General features: G+C 45.5%; 1 protein-coding gene across 1 annotated transcript; it reads right to left on the reverse strand.

Moving 5' to 3' along the window:
* Positions 1-334: 334 nt before the first annotated feature.
* On the reverse strand, positions 335-9,218 carry LOC126425089 (cuticle protein 16.5-like). Its single transcript, XM_050088006.1, has 3 exons — positions 9,091-9,218; positions 2,523-3,228; positions 335-588 (listed from the first exon to the last, which is right to left on the reverse strand). The coding sequence occupies exons 1-2, from the start codon at positions 9,100-9,102 to the stop codon at positions 2,563-2,565; spliced, it is 678 nt and encodes a 225-aa protein (XP_049943963.1). The 5' UTR covers positions 9,103-9,218; the 3' UTR covers positions 335-588; positions 2,523-2,562.
* Between the last annotated feature and the right edge of the window lie 3,822 nt (positions 9,219-13,040).

The following is a 13,040-nucleotide window of genomic DNA, read 5'->3' on the forward strand; positions in this document are numbered from 1 at the left end:
CCAGGCTGTGTCGCACCAAATTGTCACGCTATTTCTTCTTTCTGTCAGTTTAAACCACGAAATTCTAATCTCACCAATGCGATTCAGTTCCTCTTGACTGGATGTTTGAAATAGATCAATCGTTTTATTATAAGAAATTTTGTCGCAACAGTTAAGTCCCTTTCTGGACTAAGGAGAACTCTGTTCGATACTTCTATCTTAATTTATAACTGATTAAAATTTTTGGTACAAGCATCGGTATATATGAGTATTTAATGTCAGATTATGTGTGCAGTTTATTTGCTGTGTACTGTTGGTGGAGGATTAAGGGGAAAAGAAAACAAAACGGAGTATATATATTTTTATATTGTTTATTCCTAGAAAAAAGATCACGTCGAAGGTCGCAAGACCACCGACGGGGTTTGAAGAAGCGTGCACAACAGTGAGTAACTGTTATTCATTGGGCGCAGCGATGGAATCAATAAATTAGTTGATGGAAGGGAGTTGTTGACGACGACTGGTGAGAAGTGAAGGAAGAGTTTGGTGGAGAGTTCACTCCGTGGCGGCAGCGTCGAGGCTCCATCCGGTTTGCCAACAGCACTGCGGATTCTGCGGACAAAGCAAAAAGGAATCGTCAGGTTTAACTTCGAAATGTCTTACGACGCTCTTTGAGTTCACTAAAGACTACCAGCTCGTTATCACTTAGCCTTATATTTTGCAATGGACTACATTTGTATGCTAACTGAATTGGACCTGTTCTCTCTACTGCGAATTATTGAAAATAGTTTGAGATTTCTAGTGTATATATTATCCTTAGAAGCTTGCCAATATCAGTGATACGCACATGTAGTGAAACATATCTGGTAAAGAGCATCAAGAAGGCAACATGGAGTTCAGAATTACGTAGTACGCACAGTGTGTGTCTGGCAGTATTAGTAGCGTTATGTGAAACAAGTATGATACTGAACAGCAGAGTGTGTCGGGTCAAGGGAGAAGACCTCGAGTGTCAAAAGGTGAAGAATGTTGGTTAACATCATCTGTTTTCCCTTCCAGTTGAGTGGATGTGAAAGAAACATGGCCATCCTTAACTGCATATGTTTTACTTACAGAGTAAAACATAAAACTACACCATTCGAGCTACTAAACTGCCAAAATACGAGCTTGGGAGTATCCTTTCATAACCAAGACTACGAAATAGTCTGCATATTCAATGCGAGAGTGTTTACAAATGCACATCAAATTTATCAAAACATTCTATTTGTGTCTCAGTCAATTTTCAACACATAAAAAAGTTAAAGGTGTCATTTACTCGAATGCTAAACACCGAAAGTTCTTTACCAAGCGTGTTCCTATTGTAGGTAGTACGCCCTTGGTTTCTTCCGATGTTTGAACTAATGTAATGTGTCCCACCCACTTTTTCAGTTATTCTGAGAATACTTTCTGCCTATAATAACTCGTCTGTTTGAAAAATGCCAGTAAGGACCACGTGGGAATACAACGTATTTGGTCTCGACAGAAATTGAGCTAGTACTGAGGCTGGACAAACAAAATAAGATAAAATCTCAAAATAAAATAATGTCTCAAAATAAGTGAGGCCATATTCGCAGCAATGACACTGATTAGGTAACTTTTGACCGCGCCCTTGAGAATGTGGAAAACTCTGCGTGGCTTGGAAGAGTAAATTCTCACGACAATGTAGCCTTGAAAGAAGTTGTCCAGTAGGGTACAGAAGAGCTCTTGCATCTACGAGAATGTTAAATCGCTTTTATGAGGTCCCAGGGTGGCAGGAGAAGCAAACCCAGTGATTTTCAAAGGTAACCCCAGCCTCGAAAAAGTGAATCATCAAAACAAATTGGATCAATTGAGAAGCGAAGAGATGAGGGTGAGATAGCTGTTGTCAAGACAGCACTAGTAGAACGAGGAAAAACATTTAGACACTACAGGTTTGGGCTCATGGTAAGGATTGTACCCGTGAGGACAGCTGGATTAAATGTGGAGAGAGAAGTTGGAAACATTCAGTGGGCAGGAAGATCAAGAATACTTTGGTTGGTCGCTATAAAGAAGGCATTGTGCTGATATAAGGAACACTGGGCGATGAAACTAAGGACTACAGGTATCGCATATGGAGTTGTTCACGTCCATGGCACAAAAAGAAAGTGGACTAGCGGAGAAGCGTCCGAAATATCCAGACTCGGTGGACACGACACATGTCAAATTGGAACAACCAAGAAGGGATCGAGTAAAGGAGGAAAGTGAAATGAAGGGGATCGGCTGATAACACGCTGTATTGACGTCATATAGAAGGACATGTTGAAAACTACAGGAGATTAATTCATAGGAAGATGACGGGGCGTTTGTACTCAGCACCTGGGAAAATGCAACTACAGGTGATGGTGACATACATATTTGATGAAACTGTTACCTCGTTAGTGGAAAGTGAGGACATACAGTATCTGGTTCTATCATAACTTGCAAATGGTAATGTAATTCGTGGGTCTCAGACTGAATGATTTCTCAACGTATTGTCCGTTTTTTGAACTCACCTGAACTGTGAAGTGGCACATCCTGTTCTTGGTGATGCATTTAGTGGTAAGCCAGACCGTGTCCGTAGCCGTAGGCGGCGTAGGAGAGGGCGGGGGCGGCGGCCACCTTAGCGATGGCGGGGGCGGCGTACGCGGCGTAAGCGGGGGCGGCGTAGCTCACTGCGGGGGCGGCGGCGTAGGCCACAGCAGGGGCGGCGACCTTAGCCACGGCGGGGGCGGCGTAGGCTACGGCAGGGGCGGCAGCCACGGCGGGGGCGGCGTAGGCCACGGCGGGGGCGGCGACCTTAGCGACGGCAGGGGCGGCGTAGGCGGCGTATGCGGGAGCTGCGTAGCTCACGGCGGGGGCGGCGTAGCTGATGGCGGGGGCGGCGTAGGACACCCTGGCGACGGGAGCGGCAACCCTGGCGACAGCGGGGGCGGCGTAGGCCACGGCGGGGGCGGCGACCTTAGCGACGGCGGGGGCGGCGTATGCGGCGTAGGCAGGGGCAGCGTAGCTCACAGCGGGGGCGGCGTAGCTCACAGCGGGGGCGGCGTAGCCGATACCGTGGGCGGCGTAGCCGATGGCGGGGGCGGCGCCGTAGCCCAGACCCAGGAGACCGCGCTTCTCCTGCTTCTTCTCTTCGGCGACTGCCTCCGGGGCGGCCTCCTTCTTCTCAGCGGCCTCTTCGGCGTAGGCAACTACGGCGAGGGCGAGGAAGACAATAGCCTGCAAGCAAGAAGGCATCTCTTAGTTACAAGTATTCTGCTGCACCTATGCAGGTGATCCTCTCTCTGAGACAGCCACACACGCAAACACAGTACAAACTCGAACTAGCACCACGATTTACTGTCCATTGTTGATTCCATAAATGATATTGATCAGAAAGAAAGTGTGTTCCGTACCATAGACATAGTACCAAAACTTTAGCGAAGCACTGCACAAGAAGTAAAGTGTGCTAGCCAGATGTGGCACAAGTTATAGGAGAAGCGACTTCAATTCCTGCGATGTGAACTTTGTGTGAGCACTCAAGTTTAGAATTTAGTGTCCCATCGATAACGAGGCAACAAGAGTCGAAGCAAAAGCTCTCTTTATGTACGAAGGAGGAAAGGAAATCGACCGTGCCCTTTCAACAGAACCATTAGAGCATTTTTCTTGAGCGATTTAAAAAACAAATCTGGAAAAACCTGAGTCCACATGCCCGGATTTGAACAGTCGTCCCCTTGAATGCGAGCCTGGGGTCTTAGCAGTGCACCACTCACACTGGCGATTCTACACGATGAACGGTGCTCAGAAATCTTCAGCGGAAAGTGTTATCAGGAAGACAGCACATCTTAACCTATGAAATATTCTCGGGTTGTCAATCGAGTCGTGGTATCATGTTATCCCAACGTTTCGACGGATTCCTACTAGTCACCTTCAGGCGAATTCCGAAGAAATGTTGCGTCAACACGACGCTTATGACTCGGTTGGTCATCAGTGAAATGCACCGAAAGAGCCTGCATTCCAAACAGTGCTTCTTAAGTCTGGCATGAAGTGCGGCTTCCCGTTGTGCTTCTCTTAACACGTGATTCAAATAGTCCATTCCATTTCGCATCACATAGCAATGTCGCAAAAAGATAAGTGTTAAAGAGATACAAGATTTTTTTAGTAAATTTACGTGTTTGCTGTTCAACTTTCTGTGATGAACTCTCTTACGTGAGACTGGAACATTTCAAACATACTATCGGTTGTCATCTTCAGGCATAAATGCATTGAGAATACATTTTAAAACGCTCGCCCCTATTAAATAGTATTAATAGAACAGGCTGAGGAGCTTGACGTCTCGCGAAGTGACAGTTACTGGGGAAAACCAGGAAACTGGGACTCAGACGGGTAAATACTAACAGACTTTCTTATCGCTCATAATTTGCGACTGTAACGGAAAAATGGGATATACCACAATGGCAAAACAAAAACCCTTCGCCACACAGCGATAGGGGATTCGCAGTATTTAAATGTAGGACTTTATGTCCTATTGTCCTATCTTAGGGAGACCTGCATTTCTTCGTTTTGATATCTGCATACTGGAATCTCTTTATTACATATGGTATGGCAGTTCTGCTGTAATTTCAGCCTGGAAGGCAAAAGAGTTCGATTTACTGTAGATGTCGGATCGCTTGTAGGAGTGTCTGTCATTTCTCATAATGTTTCGTGTAGGTCGCAGTTGATCATTTTGACCACAGTTCACATTTTCCCACAGTTTCCCTTTAGTTGGCAGTGTAGGAACAAATGTAATATCACAGATTTGTTGGAAGAATCCTTAGAGGATATTGTTACGCTCGAGAAAAATACGGCTGGTAATCGGAAACTAATGCTAAGAGACCTAAAGCCAAATGTGTACACTTTATTTGGTACAAAGAATGCAGCAACCCGATAGAACTTTAGGTTTCTTTTCGTCATTGTCTCCATAACGGTTTAGGCACTTTTCGCTTTGTAGGACGAATTAAAATATGCCCTGCTAAAAATCCTGCCTTTACGTTTGCAGCGACGTTGTTGCAATGTATTCGAGGAATATGAGCATTGTAACCTCAGTTTCTGATCACCCTTCATAGGTCACTAAACCCTCGTTCGAACAATTATTGAGACTATTTGTCGATCTGGGATTCTTACTGTGAGGTTTAAATGGCTCTGATCACTATAGGACTTAACTTCTGAGGTCATCAGTCCCCTAGAACTTAGAACTACTTAAACCTAACTAACCTAAGGACATCACACACATCCATGCCCGAGGCAGGATTCGAACCTGCAACCGCAGAGGTCGTGCGGTTCCAGACTGAAACTCCTAGAACCGCTCGGCCAACCCGGCCGGTTTACCGTGAGGAATAGACTGAAGAGGCAGACAGTATTCAAGAGCAGAGATGCACTCTTCGTCGCTGGTTAGTTGGCCCAAAGTGTAATACTGGAAGCTTTCATGGTCGTTGATGTTGAAGGTAAAATTTTATAGACTGTTAGGCAACCTCATGGCCGTCTTTAATTTCTTCCTCAGATAGTCGATGTTTCTGCCCCTGCGTCTCAGTCTTTAGACCGGGGACACCAGAAGATCCTGAAGAACAATTCAACAGAGGTGGCGAAACGTCGACTGTGTAAGGTAGAAACTGAAGAGGGACTTGATGTGGCCTAACGTCCTAGAAGATTTTACCTTCAAAAACGGAAGAGGTTACGAGAAACAGGATTGCATTTCAGTGATCATTCATCAAACATCTCTTCCTCCAATATACTTGTTGTGTAATGACCATAGCCTACAACAAAATTCTGGCTCACAGAGACGCATAAGATTGACTTTTCTTCCCACATACGATCCGCGAGTAGAGTAGGAAAGGTTAAATACGATACAAGTAAAGTACACTCCACCATTCTCCGTCTTTGGTATGCGGATGTAGATAAATCCCATCTCCTGTAGTAGAGTATCTGTAAAGGAGTTGCGATGGCTAGACCGGTTTGGGATCTACCATTCTTTTATTTATCTGCGAGGATTCTTAAGTATCCTGCACCTTAGTTCTGCCTTTTTCGCATCACTGGACTGTATGGGTGTCACTAGTCCATCGGATCCCGTCGCCCCCGTCTGTTTCCCCCACATAAGCGCAGAGCTTCCCCTCGCCGTCGACAGGTACATGGGTCGAGTCCGCCGCGCTTTGCGCTAACTCGCCATCGGAATAGTGATTGAGGTGTTACAGCCTATCGTGACGCGCCAATCCGCTCTGATCCAGGGTTCTACTGAAGCGTGCCTACGTGCTGGGCTTATGACGTGTCACACGTATCGCTGGCGGTGTCCCACACGGCAACGCATGCTCGGTCCGTAGCTCCCTACCCGTCGCTGAAACATTCGTCTAAACTCTTCTAGCCTCTGTCCCAAGATTTCCAAGTGTGACTGACATCATAATGTGATCTCTGTACATTTTCGTCGTGCACAGTAATCAGTCAAGTTTCATTTCCGCCTCTGCTTTTCGGTTTAATTTCATAGTCACACATCGGTCGTATTTCTGTCAGGAGAGTAGGTGAATCTCCATAAACCATTAAGCCTGCAAGCTGTTTCATTAAAGCATCGAACACGCATGTATATAAGAACTTCAGAAGTCTGAGTTAGTGATAAACATTTTCCGTCATGACTGTAAAACCTTTATGCTTTAAGACTAGAAGTCCCTTTATGTTGGTTTTATTAGTTTAGGGTTATTCATCCATAGACTATTAAAAATTTCAAAACGAAAGCTCACTGTTTATGATGTCATATCTCCCGAATTATGTGTCGTACAGTTTCATTATATTGCAGGCACATTCAGTGATATATCTGGATATTTTCTGCAAAATGTGTTCGACTGGATAAGCTAGTAATAAACTGAAACTTCATGCATGGTGGTGAATATCCTACACGAGTTGTGTACCTGTTCTTTTCGAGTGAGTCAATTGTGGCTACAAAATATGACTACGTGGGGATGTTCAATGAGCGAAAAGGTGACGTGCAGAATGAAAATAACCCTCTTCTACTACGACACATCAAACATGACGTAATGAAAGAACATGCAGACGATTTACGTATCTGATGATACTAGGCCGGGTCTGATTTCAACTTCTTCAACGTTCGAAGATTCGAACCCTCTGGTAGAAGCTTCTTCAGAATTCCAACGGTAACCCTGGATGGCTGAACAGTTTTCCCTACACAACAGCCAGCCAGGGACACCAGTGGAATCCAGTAGAAGATTCAAGCGGAGGGTTCGAAACGTCGAGTGTTCAAGAAGTTTGGGGAGGAATATCACGCGGCCCGACAACTCAACAGATGTGAATGACAACGGCCACGTAGGAGTGCAGAGTGATTTGCACATCTCTCCGACAAATTCTCTCGTGTTTCAGCTACAAGTATGGGACATGATGTGGTTGTAGCTTGCGAATCACGACGCTTCAGAAACATGGACATTTCGAAGGCTGGTTAACATTGAAAGAAATGGCCAGGTCATGTTTCAAGAAGGAAACACGGAACTTCCTCAGAAGGGTGGAGCTTCGAACTAAAATGCGATGGTGAATGAAGGGATACAAGACTGAGGAGATTTAGAGTGCAACATATGTCAAAAAAAAAATAAATAAATAAATAAAACGTATCAGATATATCAGATATGTTACGTAAACTCATTTCTACTATACAAAGGCAGTATGAAAAGAAACGGTACTTTGTAATGCTACCTGATTATTGTTGGATTATGATGCCGGGCATGAAAGTCACGATATTTGTTAACTTTTTGTAAATTTCACAAAGTGAATATTGTGTTATTCAAAGTGCTTCTTATCATTTTCACGCTTCCCACACTAGTCAGTTGACATTTACTATCCCATTGCAATGCGCCTCATATTTAGCTTTCATGGCTTACTTCTAACTCTAAATCAAGTATAGACTATACCGAAGTGTACTCTCCGATTGGTGTATACTTTCACCTCAATGGTTACACAGTGAACGTGAAGAAAGTACATCAGAGCTTGGAGCCACATATAGAGACGTATCACCTGATAATGAGAATGATTCTAAATTGCGAGACGTCTCTCTAGCTAAAGCAGATGTAACGTTACTGCACAATGAGACTGGCCTGAATAAAACGTACGAGCTAGAAAACGTGTATGAAAATAAATTTGTTTGCCAGAAGATAACAATTTTTCAAATGTTTGAAATTCTCCTGTATGACGCAATAGTTGCCTGCTGGCCGGAGAGCTCTTATAAAAGCAAGAAAAATATTGTCTGTTGATGACACAGAGCAAGTGTTCAAACTATTAGTGAGGCAGATCCCTCAAACGCTCCGGTGTCAGTTAATAGCTGTCAGGTTTTCAGAAAGCTATTCTAAGAGATAAGCAGAGCTGAGACTATAACCGTGCACAGAAAAGTACTGTTTGTTGCTAACTCAAGTTTCAGCGTTTAGATCTTTTTTGTGGGTGAAACTTAAGCTACGTTACTATGTGACTGTAGAAGTCTGGATAAAATGTACATGTCACTTCAAGTGCTTGTTTTGTTTGCCTGAAAATGGGCCGGCCGTTGTGGCCAAGCGGTTCTAAGCGCTTCAGTCTGGCACAGCCCGACTGCTACGGTCGAAGGTTCGAATCCTGCCTCGGGTATGGATGTGTGTGGTGTCCTTAGGTTAGTTATGTTTAAGTAGTTCTAAGTTCTAGGGGACTGATGACCTCAGATGTTAAGTCCCAAAGTGCTCAGAGCCATTTGAACCATTTTGAAACTGAAGATGGAGATTGGCCATATGTTTGAAACGCTCTTGGCTCGCGTAAGAGAGCTGTTCGGAGAGCTACTCTAAGAGACCAATTGGCGTAGAGGTCGTAGCAACGTATGAAATAGTATCACCTGACAATTTGAAAAGAAAAGAGTTGGAATCATCAGTCTGATTAAAGTAAGCGCAACATTATTGTATAATGTGAAAGGACTGCATGAAATGGACGAGTAACACGGAGTATATATTCAGAACATTGTTCGCCTGATGACGTCCATGGGTGAAATGTTCGAAACGCCGGATTAGTGATCTCTTGCCGGGAGAAGTATCGAAGAGCTTGTGAACGGTGACTTACCAGAACCTTCATGTTGGCGGGTAGGTTTTGTTGCTGCAGAGCTGCGGACGGATGAAGCTGTGAAGACTTGTGTGTAGCTGAGGGTGGTCGCTGCGGGCTCTTATACTCGCGGAACGCGGGCAGAGTGGGGCGCGCTGCCCTCGGGCCATCGCCTCTTACGGGACACTGTGGCGGGTGTGGCAAGGGGGGCCGCCGCTGGTGGGCAGGGGGGCGGGGGGCCGAGACGACGCCCACTGCTGCGCGGCGTTCCACTCTCACTCTCGGTCACTCGGCGTCCGCCCGCCTGGCCTCGCCACGGTCAGTGCAACAGCTGCCTTTGCGAGGGCACCGCGCGGACGCACAGGCGAAATGTCTACTCCACACACGTACGACCGGCGAGCAGCCGCTAGCGGGCTTGTGTTCTGCTGTATAGCTTCTGGTGTGGATGGAAACCTTAGCGTAGTTCAGCTACAGACGTTCGTTACTAATCTCGCGTCTTCCTTCTGCTCGTCGACGTTTAAGACCGTGTGTTGAGATTCATCTTCAGGAGCGCCAATATTCACTGTCAGAACACTATACTGTAGCCAACGTTTCATGCCTGCCCTCCAGTATATTTAGCTTTCTCATTGGCTGCAAGTAATGAGTGAATTAACTGCAAGGATGAAAACCTTAGGGTCATTCAGCTGCAGACGTTCGTTACTAATCTCGCGTCTTCCTTCTGCACGTCGACGTTTCAGACCGTGTGTTGGAATTAATCTTCATGAGCGCTAATACTCACTGGCAGAACACTATACAGTAACCAACGTTTCATGCCTGCCCTAAAGTATTTTTAGCCTTCTCATTGGCTGCAAGTGAATTAACTGCAAGGATGGAAACCTTAGGGTCATTCAGCTGCAGACGTACGTTACTAATCTCGTGTCTTTCTTCTGCACGTCGACGTTTCAGACCGTGTGGTGGGATTCATCTTCAGGAGCGCCAATATTCACTGTCAGAACGCTATACTGTAGCCAACGTTTCATGCCTGCCCTACAGTATATTTAGCCTTCTCATTGGCTGCAAGTAAGGAGCGAATTAACTGCAAGGATGGAAACCTTAAGATCATTCAGCTGCAGACATTCACTACTAATCTCGCGTCTTCCTTCTGTGCGTCGACGCTTCAGACCGTGTGTTGGGATTCATCTTCCGGAGCGCCAATATTCACTGTCAGAACACTACACTGTAGCCAACGTTTCATGCCTGCCCTACAGTATATTTAGCCTTCACATTGGCTGCAAGTAAGGAGCGAATTAACTGCAAGGATGGAAACCTTAGGATCATTCAGCTGCAGACGTTCACTACTAATCTCGCGTCTTCCTTCCGCGCGTCGACGCTTCAGACCGTGTGCTGGGATTAATCTTCAGGAGCGCCAATATTCACTGTCAGAACACTACACTGTAGCCAACGTTTCATGCCTGCCCTACAGTCTATTTAGCCTTCTCATTGGCTGCAAGTAAGGAGCGAATTAACTGCAAGGATGGAAACCTTAGGATCATTCAGCTGCAGACGTTCACTACTAATCTCGCGTCTTCCTTCCGCGCGTCGACGCTTCAGACCGTGTGCTGGGATTAATCTTCAGGAGCGCCAACATTCACTGTCAGAACACTACACTGTAGCCAACGTTTCATGCCTGCCCTACAGTCTATTTAGCCTTCTCATTGGCTGCAAGTAAGGAGCGAATTAACTGCAAGGATGGAAACCTTAGGATCATTCAGCTGCAGACGTTCACTACTAATCTCGCGTCTTCCTTCTGCGCGTCGACGCTTCAGACCGTGTGTTGGGATTCATCTTCAGGAGCGCCAATATTCACTGTCAGAACACTACACTGTAGCCAACGTTTCATGCCTGCCCTACAGTATATTTAGCCTTCACATTGGCTGCAAGTAAGGAGCGAATTAACTGCAAGGATGGAAACCTTAGGATCATTCAGCTGCAGACGTTCACTACTAATCTCGCGTCTTCCTTCCGCGCGTCGACGCTTCAGACCGTGTGTTGGGATTCATCTTCAGGAGCGCCAATATCCACTGTCAGAACACTACACTGTAGCCAACGTTTCATGCCTGCTCTACAGTTTATTTGGCCTTCTCATTGGCTGCACCTAAGGAGTGAATTAACGACAAGGATGGAAACCTTAGGGTCGTCCAGCTACAGACGTTCTAATCTCGCGTCTTCCTTCTGCACGTCGACGTTTCAGACCGCGTGTTGGAATTAATCTTCAGCAGCGGCAATATTCACTGGCAGAACACTATACTATAGCCAATGTTTCAAGCCTGCCCTACTGCCCTACAGTATATTTAGCCTTCTCATTGGCTGCATGTAAGGAGTGAATTAACTGCAAGGATGGAAACCTTAGGGTCGTTAGCGTATTCCCTCTGCACGTCTACGTTTCAGACCGTGTGTTCTGATTAATCTTCAGGAGCGCCAAATTCACTGTCAGAACATTACACTGTAGCCAATGTTTCATGCCTGCCTTACGAATATTTCGCCTTCTCATAGGCTGTAAGTAAGGAGTGAATTAACTGCAAGGATGGAAACCTTAGGGTCATTCAGCTGCAGACGTTCATTACTAATCTCGCGTCTTCCTTCTGCACGTCGACGTTTCAGACCGTGTCTTGGAATTAATCTACAGGAGCGTCAATATTCACTGGCAGAACACTATACTATAACCAACGTTTCATGACTGCCCTACAGTATATTTGGCCTTCTCATTGGCTGCACCCAAGGAGTCAATTAGCTGCAAGGATGGAAACCTTAGGGTCGTTCAGCAGCGGGCGTTCATTACTTATCTCGCGTCTTCCTTCTGCACGTCGACGTTTCAGACCGTGTATTGCGACTGTTCTTCAGGAGCGCCAATATTCACTGTCAGAACATTACACTGTAACCAACGTTTCTTTCCTGTCCTATTGTATATTTGGCCTTCTCATTGGGTGCACCTAAGGAGTCGCTGCTATTGCTTTTCGGCGAGGCTGCATTTCAGGTCACTTTACGTACATCGAATTTTCGGCTGAGCTTGACAAGCACATGCACATCAGAAAATGAAATAGTATAATTTCTGCACCAAATTGGCCAATTAAACATCACTAGTAAGACTGCTGAGTGGATTATCTGATAACCGTATACTATGTTATAGTGTTCAGTGCCGATGAGTGCTCCTGAAAATGAATTCGATCTGAAACGACACACAGCAGAGATAATATCCGAGATAATATCCGAGTAAAAAATTAATAATGTACAAATGGAGCGTGTCACGAGATTTGAGTTTTTAGAAGTAATGAGCAGTAAGACATGGGATAAATGGCGTAATACCTGTAGCAGGTATAGCGAAAGTACGTCTTAGATTACACTACATTTAGAGCCACTGTATAGTGTGTTGTATAGTGTTTATCATGATGATTACAACAATGGGACCGAAACATCGAAAGATAGAATGAGGACGCTATAGTGTCTGATAACAGGATTAGTGGTTCAAATGTTTCAAATGGCTCTGAGCACTATGCGACTTAACTTCTGAGGTCATCAGTCGCCTAGAACTTAGAACTAATTAAACCTAGCTAACCGAAGGACATCACACACATCCATGCCCGAGGCAGGATTCGAACCTGTTACCGTAGCGGCCGCTCGTCTCCAGACTGTAGCGCCTATAACCGCACGGCCACTCAGGCCGGCCAGGATTAGTGCCGTACATGTTGTGCACGTCGTATCGTTTGAATATGCAGGGGTAATATTAACACGTTATATAAATCAGGACGAGCACTTAGAATTCTGTAGCAGCGAATGCGAATATGTAAACATAAAATGCAAGAAGGGGAAAAGAAAAGATGGGTAGATAATAGTGACGGCTAGCCGCACATGGCATTGAGGTAATGCGGAGGCAACAGCTGACAATTTGTGCAGAACAGAGACTCGAACCCGGACTCACCGCTTCTCGTGCGAGG

Source organism: Schistocerca serialis, chromosome 10 (genome assembly GCF_023864345.2).
Source record: "Schistocerca serialis cubense isolate TAMUIC-IGC-003099 chromosome 10, iqSchSeri2.2, whole genome shotgun sequence".
Classification (NCBI taxonomy): Eukaryota; Metazoa; Arthropoda; class Insecta; order Orthoptera; family Acrididae; genus Schistocerca; species Schistocerca serialis.